At 63.6% G+C, this 18101-nt stretch overlaps 4 protein-coding genes across 7 annotated transcripts; all 4 read right to left on the bottom strand.

Annotated features, from left to right (window-relative positions):
• Positions 1-304: 304 nt before the first annotated feature.
• On the bottom strand, positions 305-5831 carry LOC138686467 (uncharacterized). Of its 4 annotated transcripts, XM_069789781.1 has the most exons (9): positions 4602-5831; positions 2636-4239; positions 1919-1991; positions 1769-1819; positions 1360-1419; positions 1192-1247; positions 952-1021; positions 709-755; positions 305-539 (listed from the first exon to the last, which is right to left on the bottom strand). In XM_069789781.1, the coding sequence occupies exons 3-9, from the start codon at positions 1967-1969 to the stop codon at positions 338-340; spliced, it is 537 nt and encodes a 178-aa protein (XP_069645882.1). In that variant the 5' UTR covers positions 1970-1991; positions 2636-4239; positions 4602-5831; the 3' UTR covers positions 305-337. The 4 variants fall into 4 exon arrangements, 2 of the variants coding, with proteins under 2 accessions (XP_069645882.1, XP_069645881.1); XM_069789780.1 differs by lacking the exons at positions 305-539; positions 709-755; positions 952-1021; ... (2 more) ...; positions 1769-1819; positions 1919-1991 and having other exon boundaries at positions 2701-3595; positions 4050-4239; XR_011325859.1 differs by lacking the exons at positions 305-539; positions 709-755; positions 952-1021; ... (2 more) ...; positions 1769-1819; positions 1919-1991 and having other exon boundaries at positions 2701-3595; positions 3936-5831.
• Positions 5832-6570: 739 nt separating this feature from the next.
• LOC138686306 (uncharacterized) lies at positions 6571-8777 on the bottom strand. The gene is made up of 7 exons (XM_069788349.1): positions 8162-8777; positions 8035-8085; positions 7626-7685; positions 7458-7513; positions 7218-7287; positions 6975-7021; positions 6571-6805 (listed from the first exon to the last, which is right to left on the bottom strand). The coding sequence occupies exons 1-7, from the start codon at positions 8333-8335 to the stop codon at positions 6604-6606; spliced, it is 660 nt and encodes a 219-aa protein (XP_069644450.1). The 5' UTR covers positions 8336-8777; the 3' UTR covers positions 6571-6603.
• Positions 8778-9500: 723 nt separating this feature from the next.
• Positions 9501-11512, bottom strand: LOC138686466 (uncharacterized). The gene is made up of 7 exons (XM_069789779.1): positions 11092-11512; positions 10965-11015; positions 10556-10615; positions 10388-10443; positions 10148-10217; positions 9905-9951; positions 9501-9735 (listed from the first exon to the last, which is right to left on the bottom strand). The coding sequence occupies exons 1-7, from the start codon at positions 11263-11265 to the stop codon at positions 9534-9536; spliced, it is 660 nt and encodes a 219-aa protein (XP_069645880.1). The 5' UTR covers positions 11266-11512; the 3' UTR covers positions 9501-9533.
• A 4368-nt stretch (positions 11513-15880) lies between these two features.
• On the bottom strand, positions 15881-17892 carry LOC138686465 (uncharacterized). Its single transcript, XM_069789778.1, has 7 exons — positions 17472-17892; positions 17345-17395; positions 16936-16995; positions 16768-16823; positions 16528-16597; positions 16285-16331; positions 15881-16115 (listed from the first exon to the last, which is right to left on the bottom strand). Exons 1-7 carry the CDS (start codon positions 17643-17645, stop codon positions 15914-15916), a joined length of 660 nt encoding a protein of 219 aa, XP_069645879.1. The 5' UTR covers positions 17646-17892; the 3' UTR covers positions 15881-15913.
• Between the last annotated feature and the right edge of the window lie 209 nt (positions 17893-18101).

Below are 18101 nucleotides of genomic sequence, written 5' to 3'. Positions count from 1 at the left end.
TAGCCTCAGACACGCTTACAGGGGTTGGCCTGCACGGTGCTAAACTGTTGCCAAGAAGGTGGAGTAAAGAAACTACGCTGGCCTGAGAAGACAGTGGTTCCACCGGCTTATGCAGCGTCATAGATACTCCGGGGACGGCGGGAGGGTAGATGAGGCTGGCACGCAGGGGCCTGGCTTGCAGCAGGCAGGGTGGCGGCGCCCAGGGCCTAGTGGATGAGACTAGGCCTCGAGGGGCTGTGGGGACCGGCGCACGGGGCAAGACCCTCTCCCTGCTCCCCGACAAACACCCCAGAGCACGTGGAGGTGGAGAGAGACAAGGCTGTATTGGGAGGGGCGGTCAAAAAGGCAGCCGCCCCTCACTGACCGCTGGGAGGATCTTTCCCAGTGCATATGCCAGATCGGCGTAGGCCTCCTCAGGCAGCACAGGCGGCAGCAGGCGGCAGAAGAGCCCAGGGTGGTAGCATGAGGCGTGAAGCACGGCGGCAGCCACTGCGAAGCCGACAACCAGCTCCAGGCCGACCAAGAGCAGGAGGAGTGTCCTGTGGGGCAGAAGAGGTATGCCCCACAGGACAGGGCAGGGTGGATGCATCCCAGCCCCAAGAGGGATGGAGGGGGCCGTTCCGGGAGCCCCACGGGCTGCTTCCCCAGCCGTTCCTCATCGCTCCCTCCGGCAGGGTGGGACACGAGACTCCGAGTGGGGACATTCACTGCAGCCAGCAACAGAAGCCACGTCTCCTCGCCAGCACATCCCTCTCCTGCAGGTCAACGCAGAGCAAGGACACTTGTCAAGCACTGCCGCACGGCTGGGACAGCTGGAGCTGCCCGGTGCCCCCAGCCTCCGCCTTGCGCAGGGGCGTAGCCCATGCGTGGCTGGCACCTCCATGGACCCCTCTCCCCAGGGAGACCCACTCTGCTGGTGGGGCAGGGGCTGGCACAGGCTCTCCCCCTTACCAGCTGTGCTTCCACCACCTCCAGCAGCACAGTCTCCGGCGTCTCTGCCTCCTTCTTCCTCTGATAGTGGCTGCAGGCAACAGGGCTTGGTAGGAGGAGCCACGCCGGGGGTCCCCTTCCAAACATACACCGCCCCAGGCAGGGATGGGGCTCCCCTGGCACCAGCATTGGCAGCCCCATCGCGCCGGGTGCTGCAGGGACCCCCCTGGACACCCGTGTGGGGCGAGGGGCCCTGCTTACCAGGCCTCTTCCTCCTCCAGTGCCTCTTCCAGGTGTCTTACTTCCTGACGCAGCGCCTGGGAGAGGGAAGGGTCCGAGTCCCTGAGCCTGCTGTGGCCCTCCTCCAACCCCCCCCACCCCAGGGCCCGTGGGCACCCACCCGTTTTCCCCTGGCCCCTTCAGCACTACCTCATTCTCCTGCTCATCCTCCTTGAGCCAGGCTGCCAGCAGGGCACAGGGCTTTTCCTCCTGCAAAACCACAGGCGCATCATGCAGGCGGCTGGGCTGGGACCTTGGCACCCTCGCCCCTCTCCAGCCCCGGGGCCGTGCCCACTCACTCCCCCACTGCCCCACGGCACTACTGGGAAACTGGGCGACTGGCAAGGCTGGGCGTGGCGAAGTGATGGACACCCCCCTGTCCTGGGGAAATTGTCCTCCCCAGTCACGCCACTGCCTGCGGCCACTGGGCAACCGGCGCTAGGTGCCCCTCTCTGAGCAGGGGGGTTGGACAAGACAAGATGACCTCCAGCGGTCCCTCCCAACCTCTCAGCCCCAGCCAGCGCAGCTCTGGGTCATGGGCAGAGGAGACGACACCAACCTTAGTGTTGAGCTGCTGTATGGCGCTGTGCAGCTCCTGATGGTTCTCCTCCTGCGTGTGGAAAGGAGAGCAGGGGCCAGGGTCTGCAGCCCCAGCCCCTGCGGACCGGGAGTCCCTCCACACCTACCACACGCTGCAGCAGCTCCTCACCACTTGCTGTCGGTGCGGAGCTCTGCACACAATCCCTGCTGGCTCCTCCATCAGTCACCGCAGCCTCTGCTGCCTGCAGGAATGGGGAACCATCAGATGCCCTCTCACTGACACACTCCCCCTCGTACATGGCGCTGCCCCTGCTTCCCATGTTGCAGTGCCCATCAGCCACCTGCACACCCACACCTGGCCGGCGGTCCTGCGTGCCCCCTCGCCCTATGCCCGGCTCAGCCTGCACTAGCTGGCTGCCCAGGACTTGGCAGGAGGTGGGGGGGGCACCGGGGACCTGCACTGGTGTGCCTCCTTCTGCCTTTCCCCAAAAGCGGTCTGCCCAGGAGAGAAGAGGGAACAGGAACTTCTCCAGGAGACGTAGGGGATTAAAGCCGGGACCAGCATCCGTTGGGTGCTCCCCAACGGTCCTTACAAGGCTGGCTTTCTCGCCCGGTCACCTGGCTGTCGTCCAGCTGTCAGATCAGAGAATCCTGTACGTCTGCAGCCACAGTCACCTCTGCTCGAAAGAGAGAACCGCACGGGCCAAAACGCCGCGCTTTGCAACAAGGCATTTCATTCTTTCTCTTTCGTGATTGACCCAACTTAACTCTCGCCCTGTAGAGGCCTGCTGTTTTCTCCCTTGCGCTACTGCTGGGTACCGAGACAGAAATGGCCGTGTGCCTCACCAGCCGAGAATCTTAAAAGAAAGCCCAGCACCTTCCTCACCCAGAGATGGGCAGTACGTGGGTCAGTAGGAAAACGTCTCGCTTTTCACGTGACGCGTGCCTACATTTTGTAGGTCTGGAGCGTGCTAGTAAATGAAGACGGTCGGGTGCTCCTGGGCAGGAGTTTTGCCGTGTTTCCCAGCCAGCACTGCCGCACGCGGGTGCTCTTAACCGTCGAGAGCGAGGAGTGCGATTAGCCTAGGATTATTCCTGGCGGGACAGGACCCACGGGGCCCCGGGCATGCAGCTGCCACTGCCACCTTACTGGCACATGGGCATCCACCAGGGATCCCGCTGAGACATGGGCACCCCCTGGGAACCTCGGTGGGACATGAGCCCCCTGCCGGGATGCGGGGCCCTCCCCCTGGAACATGGGCACCCCAGGGCACCTCACAGCCACGGATGCCCGTTCTCTCTCACCCCAGCTTTCCCGCTTCTCCTGGAGCGCATGCTCCGCAAGCCCGCATGCAGCAGCCTGACTCCCACCACTGCCTTTCATGTTCCCGCTTCCCTGGATCCCCTCGGTACCAAAACGACACGTGCTACAGGAACGGTAAACTTTATTGGTCTGAAGAGTGCCGGAAGGTGGAGAAAGCAGGCTTCTCCCAGCAGGAGTTTTGGCGAGTTTCCCCGATGGCTCTGCTGCACGGGCATGGTCTGGCTGTCCCCTTTGGAGACACGGGGAGGAGCCCTGGCCTTCGGGATGCCGGTGGACCCTGGCAGCACCTTTGGGAGGGTGGAAAAGGGGACCCTCCCCAGGGGTCTTCATCCGAGAGTTGCCAAATGCCTGTTGGCTGTTGTGCCAGGTGGGCACGGGCAACCCGCCAGGACGTGGCCACCCATTGGCCGTGGCCACCGTGCAGGAACATGATCATCGGGGCGATAAGGGCCTCCAGCTAGCAGGAGAGGTTGCAGTCAGTGGAGGTGCCCTCAGCCCACGAGCCTTCGGCTGGCTGCCACCCTGAAGAGAATTCACTGTTAGCTGGATGAAGACGCTACAGTTGCAATTGTTATCCACCCACTTCCTAACACCTGCCCCTCTTCCTAAAGCCTAAGGAACCCAAGGGGTCGTGGGCAGGCACTGGCCACTGCCACCTTACAGGGACATGGGGAGCAAGCACCACGCACCTCACCGGGGCATGGGCAGGCACCGGGCACCTCAGTGGGACACAGGCACCCACCGGGAACCTCACAGGGATGTGGGCACCCTGCCAGGACAGGGGCCCCTACTCCTGGGCTGTGGGCACCCGTGGGGCACCTCACAGCCACAGATGCCTGTTCTCTCCTGCCGCAGGTCCCACCCTTCATGGACAGCAGCACCCGCTTGCACCACTGCCTTTCGCGTTGCCAATCCGCCGGGCGCACGCTCTAGCTGGAGCTGCACGGGGAGCCAGAGAAGGCTCTCCTCTAATTACCTTCTTCTTGTGCCACCTTGCTGGAGTACTGGTGCCGGAGCTCTTTCAGGCGGAGGCGGTGGGTATGCCTCAGGCTCCTGACCAGCAAGGCGATTTTGGCCTCCATTAGGCAGAGCAATTCGTATCTGGAGACGGTGTGCTTTCCCAGGCGGCCTGTCCCCACGGAAGTTGAGGCCGTCTGTCCACCTCCCTGGAAATGAGAGAGACAGGGGCACAATGAAGCAGGTGGGGGCCTGGGGGGCCGAGAAGTGTCCTGCCGGGCTTGGCTTCCTCTGGAAGAACTCCAGCCTCGCAGGACTGCTCCGGGCAGCACGTTGGGCTGAGGAAACCTCTGGCAGGCCCCGTGTTGTGCTGGGGGCTACCGGAGGGTTTCAGCCCCGCGGCTTGGCGGGTCCCTGGGGAAGAGGCAGAGGAGCTCTTGGGGCCTGCTGAGGCTTTCTTGCCCGCGCTGGGTTTTGGTTTTAGATTGCAAGCCTTCTTGGCCAAGGCTGTTGTGGTTCCCTGCTCCCCACAACCCGGTCCCTTCCTGTGTGGCTGATCTCGATTGCTCACCTGTCCCTGGGGTCTCTTCGCATTTCTCCAGCGGCCAAGTGCAGTCCAAACCACGTGGAGCAGCCACAGGGTTTGCCCGGCCCTGCAAAGCTGCCAGGTCCTGTCCAGCTGGACAAGGTGGTCCCAAAGCTGGCGCAGAGGGCAGTGCAGCTCAGAGGCTATGCTCTCTGTGCCAACGGGCGGTTGCTTCAGGCCCTCAGGAGCGACAGCCATCCTGACCCTGGTCCAGCCGCGGGGGCTGCGAAGGCCAATGGTGCTGGTCCATTCGGAGGCCACGCTCTCGGCGACAACGGGCGGTTGCTTCAGGTCTTCAGGAGCGACGGCCGTCCTGACCCTGGTCCAGCCGCGGGGGCTGCGAAGGCCAATGGTGCTGGTCCATTCGGAGGCCACGCTCTCGGCGACAACGGGTGGCTGCTTCAGGTCTTCAGGAAGGACTTCTATCCTGACTACGAAGCAGTCGGCGTGGACGCAAAGCTGAAGGGTACCAGGGAACAGAAGCAACATGCAGAGAGCCATGGTGAGAGATCGAACTGGACTGAGCCTCATCGTGGTCTCTGCCGAGGAAAAAAATCTCGACGCGCAATCTGGCTCGGGCTGTCACCCCGAGCAGAGTTCAGGCAGTGACCACCAGAACCGAGTGGCCACCCTGCGTGTCTGCGCTTGCAAGGGTTGCTGACGTGACGAGTCACGGGCTGATGCCACGCAAGGCTCTGTGATGCCACAAAGCCTTTCCCTGCCGGAGCAGGGGGGTTGGACAAACTGACCTCCAGAGGTGCCTCCCAACCGCAGCCATTCCGTGAATTGTGAAGTATTTTCAGCATTAAGAAATGCAAAGGCTTTCCTGCTGTTGGCCTCCTTAGTCACAAGCACGACCCTTCTGTGCCCGCACTGGGCTCCTGGAAGGCCTTGGTAGATGGCACCGGTGGGCCACCGTGCTCCAGGTCCAGCTGGGAGGTGAGCTGGTGCCAGCTTGATCCCTTCTCCTGTGTTGAATATTGAAATGCTACTCGGATCTGACCGTTGTAGGGGATTAAAGCCGGGACCAGCATCTGTTGGGTGCTCCCCAACGGTCCTTACAAGGCTGGCTTTCTCGCCCGGTCACCTGGCTGCCGTCCAGCTGTCAGATCAGAGAATCGTGTACGTCTGCAGCCACAGTCACCTCTGCTCGAAAGAGAGAACCGCACGGGCCAAAACGCCGCGCTTTGCAACAAGGCATTTCATTCTTTCTCTTTCGTGATTGACCCAACTTAACTCTCGCCCTGTAGAGGCCTGCTGTTTTCTCCCTTGTGCCACCCTCCGACAGGGCCTTTCCCCTCGGCAACGAAACCTGTGAGCGGCTGGAGAAGCCGGCAGGGAGCAGCCGGGGTGTGCTGGCTGGTGGCTGTGGGGTCAGTGCCTGGGGGACAGGGCTGCCGGCTACGAGATTGCTCGAATGGGCCCCACGGGATGGGGTGCCACCGGCCAGGGGGCCATGGGGCCAGCACCGCTGGGGATGGGGACAGGGGGCCATGGGGCTTTGGGGCCATCAGGGCTGGCAGCCTGGGGAGGGGGGGAGGCTGGGGCCCTGGGAGGAAGGGAAGAGGGCTTGCAGGGGGTCTAGGGGGCTGCGGGTGATAACACTTGCCACCTTGAGTGTAAATGTGTCCCCGGCTGCTGGAGCCCGAGTAGCCTCAGACACGCTTACAGGGGTTGGCCTGCACGGTGCTAAACTGTTGCCAAGAAGGTGGAGTAAAGAAACTACGCTGGCCTGAGAAGACAGTGGTTCCACCGGCTTATGCAGCGTCATAGATACTCCGGGGACGGCGGGAGGGTAGATGAGGCTGGCACGCAGGGGCCTGGCTTGCAGCAGGCAGGGTGGCGGCGCCCAGGGCCTAGTGGATGAGACTAGGCCTCGAGGGGCTGTGGGGACCGGCGCACGGGGCAAGACCCTCTCCCTGCTCCCCGACAAACACCCCAGAGCACGTGGAGGTGGAGAGAGACAAGGCTGTATTGGGAGGGGCGGTCAAAAAGGCAGCCGCCCCTCACTGACCGCTGGGAGGATCTTTCCCAGTGCATATGCCAGATCGGCGTAGGCCTCCTCAGGCAGCACAGGCGGCAGCAGGCGGCAGAAGAGCCCAGGGTGGTAGCATGAGGCGTGAAGCACGGCGGCAGCCACTGCGAAGCCGACAACCAGCTCCAGGCCGACCAAGAGCAGGAGGAGTGTCCTGTGGGGCAGAAGAGGTATGCCCCACAGGACAGGGCAGGGTGGATGCATCCCAGCCCCAAGAGGGATGGAGGGGGCCGTTCCGGGAGCCCCACGGGCTGCTTCCCCAGCCGTTCCTCATCGCTCCCTCCGGCAGGGTGGGACACGAGACTCCGAGTGGGGACATTCACTGCAGCCAGCAACAGAAGCCACGTCTCCTCGCCAGCACATCCCTCTCCTGCAGGTCAACGCAGAGCAAGGACACTTGTCAAGCACTGCCGCACGGCTGGGACAGCTGGAGCTGCCCGGTGCCCCCAGCCTCCGCCTTGCGCAGGGGCGTAGCCCATGCGTGGCTGGCACCTCCATGGACCCCTCTCCCCAGGGAGACCCACTCTGCTGGTGGGGCAGGGGCTGGCACAGGCTCTCCCCCTTACCAGCTGTGCTTCCACCACCTCCAGCAGCACAGTCTCCGGCGTCTCTGCCTCCTTCTTCCTCTGATAGTGGCTGCAGGCAACAGGGCTTGGTAGGAGGAGCCACGCCGGGGGTCCCCTTCCAAACATACACCGCCCCAGGCAGGGATGGGGCTCCCCTGGCACCAGCATTGGCAGCCCCATCGCGCCGGGTGCTGCAGGGACCCCCCTGGACACCCGTGTGGGGCGAGGGGCCCTGCTTACCAGGCCTCTTCCTCCTCCAGTGCCTCTTCCAGGTGTCTTACTTCCTGACGCAGCGCCTGGGAGAGGGAAGGGTCCGAGTCCCTGAGCCTGCTGTGGCCCTCCTCCAACCCCCCCCACCCCAGGGCCCGTGGGCACCCACCCGTTTTCCCCTGGCCCCTTCAGCACTACCTCATTCTCCTGCTCATCCTCCTTGAGCCAGGCTGCCAGCAGGGCACAGGGCTTTTCCTCCTGCAAAACCACAGGCGCATCATGCAGGCGGCTGGGCTGGGACCTTGGCACCCTCGCCCCTCTCCAGCCCCGGGGCCGTGCCCACTCACTCCCCCACTGCCCCACGGCACTACTGGGAAACTGGGCGACTGGCAAGGCTGGGCGTGGCGAAGTGATGGACACCCCCCTGTCCTGGGGAAATTGTCCTCCCCAGTCACGCCACTGCCTGCGGCCACTGGGCAACCGGCGCTAGGTGCCCCTCTCTGAGCAGGGGGGTTGGACAAGACAAGATGACCTCCAGCGGTCCCTCCCAACCTCTCAGCCCCAGCCAGCGCAGCTCTGGGTCATGGGCAGAGGAGACGACACCAACCTTAGTGTTGAGCTGCTGTATGGCGCTGTGCAGCTCCTGATGGTTCTCCTCCTGCGTGTGGAAAGGAGAGCAGGGGCCAGGGTCTGCAGCCCCAGCCCCTGCGGACCGGGAGTCCCTCCACACCTACCACACGCTGCAGCAGCTCCTTACCACTTGCTGTCGGTGCGGAGCTCTGCACACAATCCCTGCTGGCTCCTCCATCAGTCACCGCAGCCTCTGCTGCCTGCAGGAATGGGGAACCGTCAGATGCCCTCTCACTGACACACTCCCCCTCGTACATGGCGCTGCCCCTGCTTCCCATGTTGCAGTGCCCATCAGCCACCTGCACACCCACACCTGGCCGGCGGTCCTGCGTGCCCCCTCGCCCTATGCCCGGCTCAGCCTGCACTAGCTGGCTGCCCAGGACTTGGCAGGAGGTGGGGGGGGCACCGGGGACCTGCACTGGTGTGCCTCCTTCTGCCTTTCCCCAAAAGCGGTCTGCCCAGGAGAGAAGAGGGAACAGGAACGTCTCCAGGAGACGTAGGGGATTAAAGCCGGGACCAGCATCCGTTGGGTGCTCCCCAACGGTCCTTACAAGGCTGGCTTTCTCGCCCGGTCACCTGGCTGCCGTCCAGCTGTCAGATCAGAGAATCGTGTACGTCTGCAGCCACAGTCACCTCTGCTCGAAAGAGAGAACCGCACGGGCCAAAACGCCGCGCTTTGCAACAAGGCATTTCATTCTTTCTCTTTCGTGATTGACCCAACTTAACTCTCGCCCTGTAGAGGCCTGCTGTTTTCTCCCTTGTGCCACCCTCCGACAGGGCCTTTCCCCTCGGCAACGAAACCTGTGAGCGGCTGGAGAAGCCGGCAGGGAGCAGCCGGGGTGTGCTGGCTGGTGGCTGTGGGGTCAGTGCCTGGGGGACAGGGCTGCCGGCTACGAGATTGCTCGAATGGGCCCCACGGGATGGGGTGCCACCGGCCAGGGGGCCATGGGGCCAGCACCGCTGGGGATGGGGACAGGGGGCCATGGGGCTTTGGGGCCATCAGGGCTGGCAGCCTGGGGAGGGGGGGAGGCTGGGGCCCTGGGAGGAAGGGAAGAGGGCTTGCAGGGGGTCTAGGGGGCTGCGGGTGATAACACTTGCCACCTTGAGTGTAAATGTGTCCCCGGCTGCTGGAGCCCGAGTAGCCTCAGACACGCTTACAGGGGTTGGCCTGCACGGTGCTAAACTGTTGCCAAGAAGGTGGAGTAAAGAAACTACGCTGGCCTGAGAAGACAGTGGTTCCACCGGCTTATGCAGCGTCATAGATACTCCGGGGACGGCGGGAGGGTAGATGAGGCTGGCACGCAGGGGCCTGGCTTGCAGCAGGCAGGGTGGCGGCGCCCAGGGCCTAGTGGATGAGACTAGGCCTCGAGGGGCTGTGGGGACCGGCGCACGGGGCAAGACCCTCTCCCTGCTCCCCGACAAACACCCCAGAGCACGTGGAGGTGGAGAGAGACAAGGCTGTATTGGGAGGGGCGGTCAAAAAGGCAGCCGCCCCTCACTGACCGCTGGGAGGATCTTTCCCAGTGCATATGCCAGATCGGCGTAGGCCTCCTCAGGCAGCACAGGCGGCAGCAGGCGGCAGAAGAGCCCAGGGTGGTAGCATGAGGCGTGAAGCACGGCGGCAGCCACTGCGAAGCCGACAACCAGCTCCAGGCCGACCAAGAGCAGGAGGAGTGTCCTGTGGGGCAGAAGAGGTATGCCCCACAGGACAGGGCAGGGTGGATGCATCCCAGCCCCAAGAGGGATGGAGGGGGCCGTTCCGGGAGCCCCACGGGCTGCTTCCCCAGCCGTTCCTCATCGCTCCCTCCGGCAGGGTGGGACACGAGACTCCGAGTGGGGACATTCACTGCAGCCAGCAACAGAAGCCACGTCTCCTCGCCAGCACATCCCTCTCCTGCAGGTCAACGCAGAGCAAGGACACTTGTCAAGCACTGCCGCACGGCTGGGACAGCTGGAGCTGCCCGGTGCCCCCAGCCTCCGCCTTGCGCAGGGGCGTAGCCCATGCGTGGCTGGCACCTCCATGGACCCCTCTCCCCAGGGAGACCCACTCTGCTGGTGGGGCAGGGGCTGGCACAGGCTCTCCCCCTTACCAGCTGTGCTTCCACCACCTCCAGCAGCACAGTCTCCGGCGTCTCTGCCTCCTTCTTCCTCTGATAGTGGCTGCAGGCAACAGGGCTTGGTAGGAGGAGCCACGCCGGGGGTCCCCTTCCAAACATACACCGCCCCAGGCAGGGATGGGGCTCCCCTGGCACCAGCATTGGCAGCCCCATCGCGCCGGGTGCTGCAGGGACCCCCCTGGACACCCGTGTGGGGCGAGGGGCCCTGCTTACCAGGCCTCTTCCTCCTCCAGTGCCTCTTCCAGGTGTCTTACTTCCTGACGCAGCGCCTGGGAGAGGGAAGGGTCCGAGTCCCTGAGCCTGCTGTGGCCCTCCTCCAACCCCCCCCACCCCAGGGCCCGTGGGCACCCACCCGTTTTCCCCTGGCCCCTTCAGCACTACCTCATTCTCCTGCTCATCCTCCTTGAGCCAGGCTGCCAGCAGGGCACAGGGCTTTTCCTCCTGCAAAACCACAGGCGCATCATGCAGGCGGCTGGGCTGGGACCTTGGCACCCTCGCCCCTCTCCAGCCCCGGGGCCGTGCCCACTCACTCCCCCACTGCCCCACGGCACTACTGGGAAACTGGGCGACTGGCAAGGCTGGGCGTGGCGAAGTGATGGACACCCCCCTGTCCTGGGGAAATTGTCCTCCCCAGTCACGCCACTGCCTGCGGCCACTGGGCAACCGGCGCTAGGTGCCCCTCTCTGAGCAGGGGGGTTGGACAAGACAAGATGACCTCCAGCGGCCCCTCCCAACCTCTCAGCCCCAGCCAGCGCAGCTCTGGGTCATGGGCAGAGGAGACGACACCAACCTTAGTGTTGAGCTGCTGTATGGCGCTGTGCAGCTCCTGATGGTTCTCCTCCTGCGTGTGGAAAGGAGAGCAGGGGCCAGGGTCTGCAGCCCCAGCCCCTGCGGACCGGGAGTCCCTCCACACCTACCACACGCTGCAGCAGCTCCTCACCACTTGCTGTCGGTGCGGAGCTCTGCACACAATCCCTGCTGGCTCCTCCATCAGTCACCGCAGCCTCTGCTGCCTGCAGGAATGGGGAACCGTCAGATGCCCTCTCACTGACACACTCCCCCTCGTACATGGCGCTGCCCCTGCTTCCCATGTTGCAGTGCCCATCAGCCACCTGCACACCCACACCTGGCCGGCGGTCCTGCGTGCCCCCTCGCCCTATGCCCGGCTCAGCCTGCACTAGCTGGCTGCCCAGGACTTGGCAGGAGGTGGGGGGGGCACCGGGGACCTGCACTGGTGTGCCTCCTTCTGCCTTTCCCCAAAAGCGGTCTGCCCAGGAGAGAAGAGGGAACAGGAACGTCTCCAGGAGACGTAGGGGATTAAAGCCGGGACCAGCATCCGTTGGGTGCTCCCCAACGGTCCTTACAAGGCTGGCTTTCTCGCCCGGTCACCTGGCTGTCGTCCAGCTGTCAGATCAGAGAATCCTGTACGTCTGCAGCCACAGTCACCTCTGCTCGAAAGAGAGAACCGCACGGGCCAAAACGCCGCGCTTTGCAACAAGGCATTTCATTCTTTCTCTTTCGTGATTGACCCAACTTAACTCTCGCCCTGTAGAGGCCTGCTGTTTTCTCCCTTGCGCTACTGCTGGGTACCGAGACAGAAATGGCCGTGTGCCTCACCAGCCGAGAATCTTAAAAGAAAGCCCAGCACCTTCCTCACCCAGAGATGGGCAGTACGTGGGTCAGTAGGAAAACGTCTCGCTTTTCACGTGACGCGTGCCTACATTTTGTAGGTCTGGAGCGTGCTAGTAAATGAAGACGGTCGGGTGCTCCTGGGCAGGAGTTTTGCCGTGTTTCCCAGCCAGCACTGCCGCACGCGGGTGCTCTTAACCGTCGAGAGCGAGGAGTGCGATTAGCCTAGGATTATTCCTGGCGGGACAGGACCCACGGGGCCCCGGGCATGCAGCTGCCACTGCCACCTTACTGGCACATGGGCATCCACCAGGGATCCCGCTGAGACATGGGCACCCCCTGGGAACCTCGGTGGGACATGAGCCCCCTGCCGGGATGCGGGGCCCTCCCCCTGGAACATGGGCACCCCAGGGCACCTCACAGCCACGGATGCCCGTTCTCTCTCACCCCAGCTTTCCCGCTTCTCCTGGAGCGCATGCTCCGCAAGCCCGCATGCAGCAGCCTGACTCCCACCACTGCCTTTCATGTTCCCGCTTCCCTGGATCCCCTCGGTACCAAAACGACACGTGCTACAGGAACGGTAAACTTTATTGGTCTGAAGAGTGCCGGAAGGTGGAGAAAGCAGGCTTCTCCCAGCAGGAGTTTTGGCGAGTTTCCCCGATGGCTCTGCTGCACGGGCATGGTCTGGCTATCCCCTTTGGAGACACGGGGAGGAGCCCTGGCCTTCGGGATGCCGGTGGACCCTGGCAGCACCTTTGGGAGGGTGGAAAAGGGGACCCTCCCCAGGGGTCTTCATCCGAGAGTTGCCAAATGCCTGTTGGCTGTTGTGCCAGGTGGGCACGGGCAACCCGCCAGGACGTGGCCACCCATTGGCCGTGGCCACCGTGCAGGAACATGATCATCGGGGCGATAAGGGCCTCCAGCTAGCAGGAGAGGTTGCAGTCAGTGGAGGTGCCCTCAGCCCACGAGCCTTCGGCTGGCTGCCACCCTGAAGAGAATTCACTGTTAGCTGGATGAAGACGCTACAGTTGCAATTGTTATCCACCCACTTCCTAACACCTGCCCCTCTTCCTAAAGCCTAAGGAACCCAAGGGGTCGTGGGCAGGCACTGGCCACTGCCACCTTACAGGGACATGGGGAGCAAGCACCACGCACCTCACCGGGGCATGGGCAGGCACCGGGCACCTCAGTGGGACACAGGCACCCACCGGGAACCTCACAGGGATGTGGGCACCCTGCCAGGACAGGGGCCCCTACTCCTGGGCTGTGGGCACCCGTGGGGCACCTCACAGCCACAGATGCCTGTTCTCTCCTGCCGCAGGTCCCACCCTTCATGGACAGCAGCACCCGCTTGCACCACTGCCTTTCGCGTTGCCAATCCGCCGGGCGCACGCTCTAGCTGGAGCTGCACGGGGAGCCAGAGAAGGCTCTCCTCTAATTACCTTCTTCTTGTGCCACCTTGCTGGAGTACTGGTGCCGGAGCTCTTTCAGGCGGAGGCGGTGGGTATGCCTCAGGCTCCTGACCAGCAAGGCGATTTTGGCCTCCATTAGGCAGAGCAATTCGTATCTGGAGACGGTGTGCTCTCCCAGGCGGCTTGTCCCCACGGAAGTTGAGGCCGTCTGTCCACCTCCCTGGAAATGAGAGAGACAGGGGCACAATGAAGCAGGTAGGGGCCTGGGGGGCCGAGAAGTGTCCTGCTGGGCTTGGCTTCCTCTGGAAGAACTCCAGCCTCGCAGGACTGCTCCGGGCAGCACGTTGGGCTGAGGAAACCTCTGGCAGGCCCCGTGTTGTGCTGGGGGCTACCGGAGGGTTTCAGCCCCGCGGCTTGGCGGGTCCCTGGGGAAGAGGCAGAGGAGCTCTTGGGGCCTGCTGAGGCTTTCTTGCCCGCGCTGGGTTTTGGTTTTAGATTGCAAGCCTTCTTGGCCAAGGCTGTTGTGGTTCCCTGCTCCCCACAACCCGGTCCCTTCCTGTGTGGCTGATCTCGATTGCTCACCTGTCCCTGGGGTCTCTTCGCATTTCTCCAGCGGCCAAGTGCAGTCCAAACCACGTGGAGCAGCCACAGGGTTTGCCCGGCCCTGCAAAGCTGCCAGGTCCTGTCCAGCTGGACAAGGTGGTCCCAAAGCTGGCGCAGAGGGCAGTGCAGCTCAGAGGCTATGCTCTCTGTGCCAACGGGCGGTTGCTTCAGGCCCTCAGGAGCGACAGCCATCCTGACCCTGGTCCAGCCGCGGGGGCTGCGAAGGCCAATGGTGCTGGTCCATTCGGAGGTCACGCTCCCGGCGACAACGGGCGGTTGCTTCAGGTCTTCAGGAGCGACGGCCGTCCTGACCCTGGTCCAGCCGCGGGGGCTGCGAAGGCCAATGGTGCTGGTCCATTCGGAGGCCACGCTCTCGGCGACAACGGGCGGTTGCTTCAGGTCTTCAGGAGCGACGGCCATCCTGACCCTGGTCCAGCCGCGGGGGCTGCGAAGGCAAATGGTGCTGGTCCATTCGGAGGCCACGCTCTCAGCGACAACGGGTGGCTGCTTCAGGTCTTCAGGAAGGACTTCTATCCCGACTACGAAGCAGTCGGCGTGGACGCAAAGCTGAAGGGTACCAGGGAACAGAAGCAACATGCAGAGAGCCATGGTGAGGGATCGAACTGGACTGAGCCTCATCGTGGTCTCTGCCGAGGAAAAAAATCTCGACGCGCAATCTGGCTCGGGCTGTCACCCCGAGCAGAGTTCAGGCAGTGACCACCAGAACCGAGTGGCCACCCTGCGTGTCTGCGCTTGCAAGGGTTGCTGACGTGATGAGTCACGGGCTGATGCCACGCAAGGCTCTGTGATGCCACAAAGCCTTTCCCTGCCGGAGCAGGGGGGTTGGACAAACTGACCTCCAGAGGTGCCTCCCAACCGCAGCCATTCCGTGAATTGTGAAGTATTTTCAGCATTAAGAAATGCAAAGGCTTTCCTGCTGTTGGCCTCCTTAGTCACAAGCACGACCCTTCTGTGCCCGCACTGGGCTCCTGGAAGGCCTTGGTAGATGGCACCGGTGGGCCACCGTGCTCCAGGTCCAGCTGGGAGGTGAGCTGGTGCCAGCTTGATCCCTTCTCCTGTGTTGAATATTGAAATGCTACTCGGATCTGACCGTTGTAGGGGATTAAAGCCGGGACCAGCATCTGTTGGGTGCTCCCCAACGGTCCTTACAAGGCTGGCTTTCTCGCCCGGTCACCTGGCTGCCGTCCAGCTGTCAGATCAGAGAATCGTGTACGTCTGCAGCCACAGTCACCTCTGCTCGAAAGAGAGAACCGCACGGGCCAAAACGCCGCGCTTTGCAACAAGGCATTTCATTCTTTCTCTTTCGTGATTGACCCAACTTAACTCTCGCCCTGTAGAGGCCTGCTGTTTTCTCCCTTGTGCCACCCTCCGACAGGGCCTTTCCCCTCGGCAACGAAACCTGTGAGCGGCTGGAGAAGCCGGCAGGGAGCAGCCGGGGTGTGCTGGCTGGTGGCTGTGGGGTCAGTGCCTGGGGGACAGGGCTGCCGGCTACGAGATTGCTCGAATGGGCCCCACGGGATGGGGTGCCACCGGCCAGGGGGCCATGGGGCCAGCACCGCTGGGGATGGGGACAGGGGGCCATGGGGCTTTGGGGCCATCAGGGCTGGCAGCCTGGGGAGGGGGGGAGGCTGGGGCCCTGGGAGGAAGGGAAGAGGGCTTGCAGGGGGTCTAGGGGGCTGCGGGTGATAACACTTGCCACCTTGAGTGTAAATGTGTCCCCGGCTGCTGGAGCCCGAGTAGCCTCAGACACGCTTACAGGGGTTGGCCTGCACGGTGCTAAACTGTTGCCAAGAAGGTGGAGTAAAGAAACTACGCTGGCCTGAGAAGACAGTGGTTCCACCGGCTTATGCAGCGTCATAGATACTCCGGGGACGGCGGGAGGGTAGATGAGGCTGGCACGCAGGGGCCTGGCTTGCAGCAGGCAGGGTGGCGGCGCCCAGGGCCTAGTGGATGAGACTAGGCCTCGAGGGGCTGTGGGGACCGGCGCACGGGGCAAGACCCTCTCCCTGCTCCCCGACAAACACCCCAGAGCACGTGGAGGTGGAGAGAGACAAGGCTGTATTGGGAGGGGCGGTCAAAAAGGCAGCCGCCCCTCACTGACCGCTGGGAGGATCTTTCCCAGTGCATATGCCAGATCGGCGTAGGCCTCCTCAGGCAGCACAGGCGGCAGCAGGCGGCAGAAGAGCCCAGGGTGGTAGCATGAGGCGTGAAGCACGGCGGCAGCCACTGCGAAGCCGACAACCAGCTCCAGGCCGACCAAGAGCAGGAGGAGTGTCCTGTGGGGCAGAAGAGGTATGCCCCACAGGACAGGGCAGGGTGGATGCATCCCAGCCCCAAGAGGGATGGAGGGGGCCGTTCCGGGAGCCCCACGGGCTGCTTCCCCAGCCGTTCCTCATCGCTCCCTCCGGCAGGGTGGGACACGAGACTCCGAGTGGGGACATTCACTGCAGCCAGCAACAGAAGCCACGTCTCCTCGCCAGCACATCCCTCTCCTGCAGGTCAACGCAGAGCAAGGACACTTGTCAAGCACTGCCGCACGGCTGGGACAGCTGGAGCTGCCCGGTGCCCCCAGCCTCCGCCTTGCGCAGGGGCGTAGCCCATGCGTGGCTGGCACCTCCATGGACCCCTCTCCCCAGGGAGACCCACTCTGCTGGTGGGGCAGGGGCTGGCACAGGCTCTCCCCCTTACCAGCTGTGCTTCCACCACCTCCAGCAGCACAGTCTCCGGCGTCTCTGCCTCCTTCTTCCTCTGATAGTGGCTGCAGGCAACAGGGCTTGGTAGGAGGAGCCACGCCGGGGGTCCCCTTCCAAACATACACCGCCCCAGGCAGGGATGGGGCTCCCCTGGCACCAGCATTGGCAGCCCCATCGCGCCGGGTGCTGCAGGGACCCCCCTGGACACCCGTGTGGGGCGAGGGGCCCTGCTTACCAGGCCTCTTCCTCCTCCAGTGCCTCTTCCAGGTGTCTTACTTCCTGACGCAGCGCCTGGGAGAGGGAAGGGTCCGAGTCCCTGAGCCTGCTGTGGCCCTCCTCCAACCCCCCCCACCCCAGGGCCCGTGGGCACCCACCCGTTTTCCCCTGGCCCCTTCAGCACTACCTCATTCTCCTGCTCATCCTCCTTGAGCCAGGCTGCCAGCAGGGCACAGGGCTTTTCCTCCTGCAAAACCACAGGCGCATCATGCAGGCGGCTGGGCTGGGACCTTGGCACCCTCGCCCCTCTCCAGCCCCGGGGCCGTGCCCACTCACTCCCCCACTGCCCCACGGCACTACTGGGAAACTGGGCGACTGGCAAGGCTGGGCGTGGCGAAGTGATGGACACCCCCCTGTCCTGGGGAAATTGTCCTCCCCAGTCACGCCACTGCCTGCGGCCACTGGGCAACCGGCGCTAGGTGCCCCTCTCTGAGCAGGGGGGTTGGACAAGACAAGATGACCTCCAGCGGCCCCTCCCAACCTCTCAGCCCCAGCCAGCGCAGCTCTGGGTCATGGGCAGAGGAGACGACACCAACCTTAGTGTTGAGCTGCTGTATGGCGCTGTGCAGCTCCTGATGGTTCTCCTCCTGCGTGTGGAAAGGAGAGCAGGGGCCAGGGTCTGCAGCCCCAGCCCCTGCGGACCGGGAGTCCCTCCACACCTACCACACGCTGCAGCAGCTCCTTACCACTTGCTGTCGGTGCGGAGCTCTGCACACAATCCCTGCTGGCTCCTCCATCAGTCACCGCAGCCTCTGCTGCCTGCAGGAATGGGGAACCGTCAGATGCCCTCTCACTGACACACTCCCCCTCGTACATGGCGCTGCCCCTGCTTCCCATGTTGCAGTGCCCATCAGCCACCTGCACACCCACACCTGGCCGGCGGTCCTGCGTGCCCCCTCGCCCTATGCCCGGCTCAGCCTGCACTAGCTGGCTGCCCAGGACTTGGCAGGAGGTGGGGGGGGCACCGGGGACCTGCACTGGTGTGCCTCCTTCTGCCTTTCCCCAAAAGCGGTCTGCCCAGGAGAGAAGAGGGAACAGGAACGTCTCCAGGAGACGTAGGGGATTAAAGCCGGGACCAGCATCCGTTGGGTGCTCCCCAACGGTCCTTACAAGGCTGGCTTTCTCGCCCGGTCACCTGGCTGTCGTCCAGCTGTCAGATCAGAGAATCCTGTACGTCTGCAGCCACAGTCACCTCTGCTCGAAAGAGAGAACCGCACGGGCCAAAACGCCGCGCTTTGCAACAAGGCATTTCATTCTTTCTCTTTCGTGATTGACCCAACTTAACTCTCGCCC

The sequence above is a fragment of the Haliaeetus albicilla genome, chromosome 8 (assembly GCF_947461875.1).
Source record: "Haliaeetus albicilla chromosome 8, bHalAlb1.1, whole genome shotgun sequence".
Classification (NCBI taxonomy): Eukaryota; Metazoa; Chordata; class Aves; order Accipitriformes; family Accipitridae; genus Haliaeetus; species Haliaeetus albicilla.
Note: the sequence above shows the minus strand (reverse complement) of the source record. Positions and strands in the feature narration are given on the sequence as shown.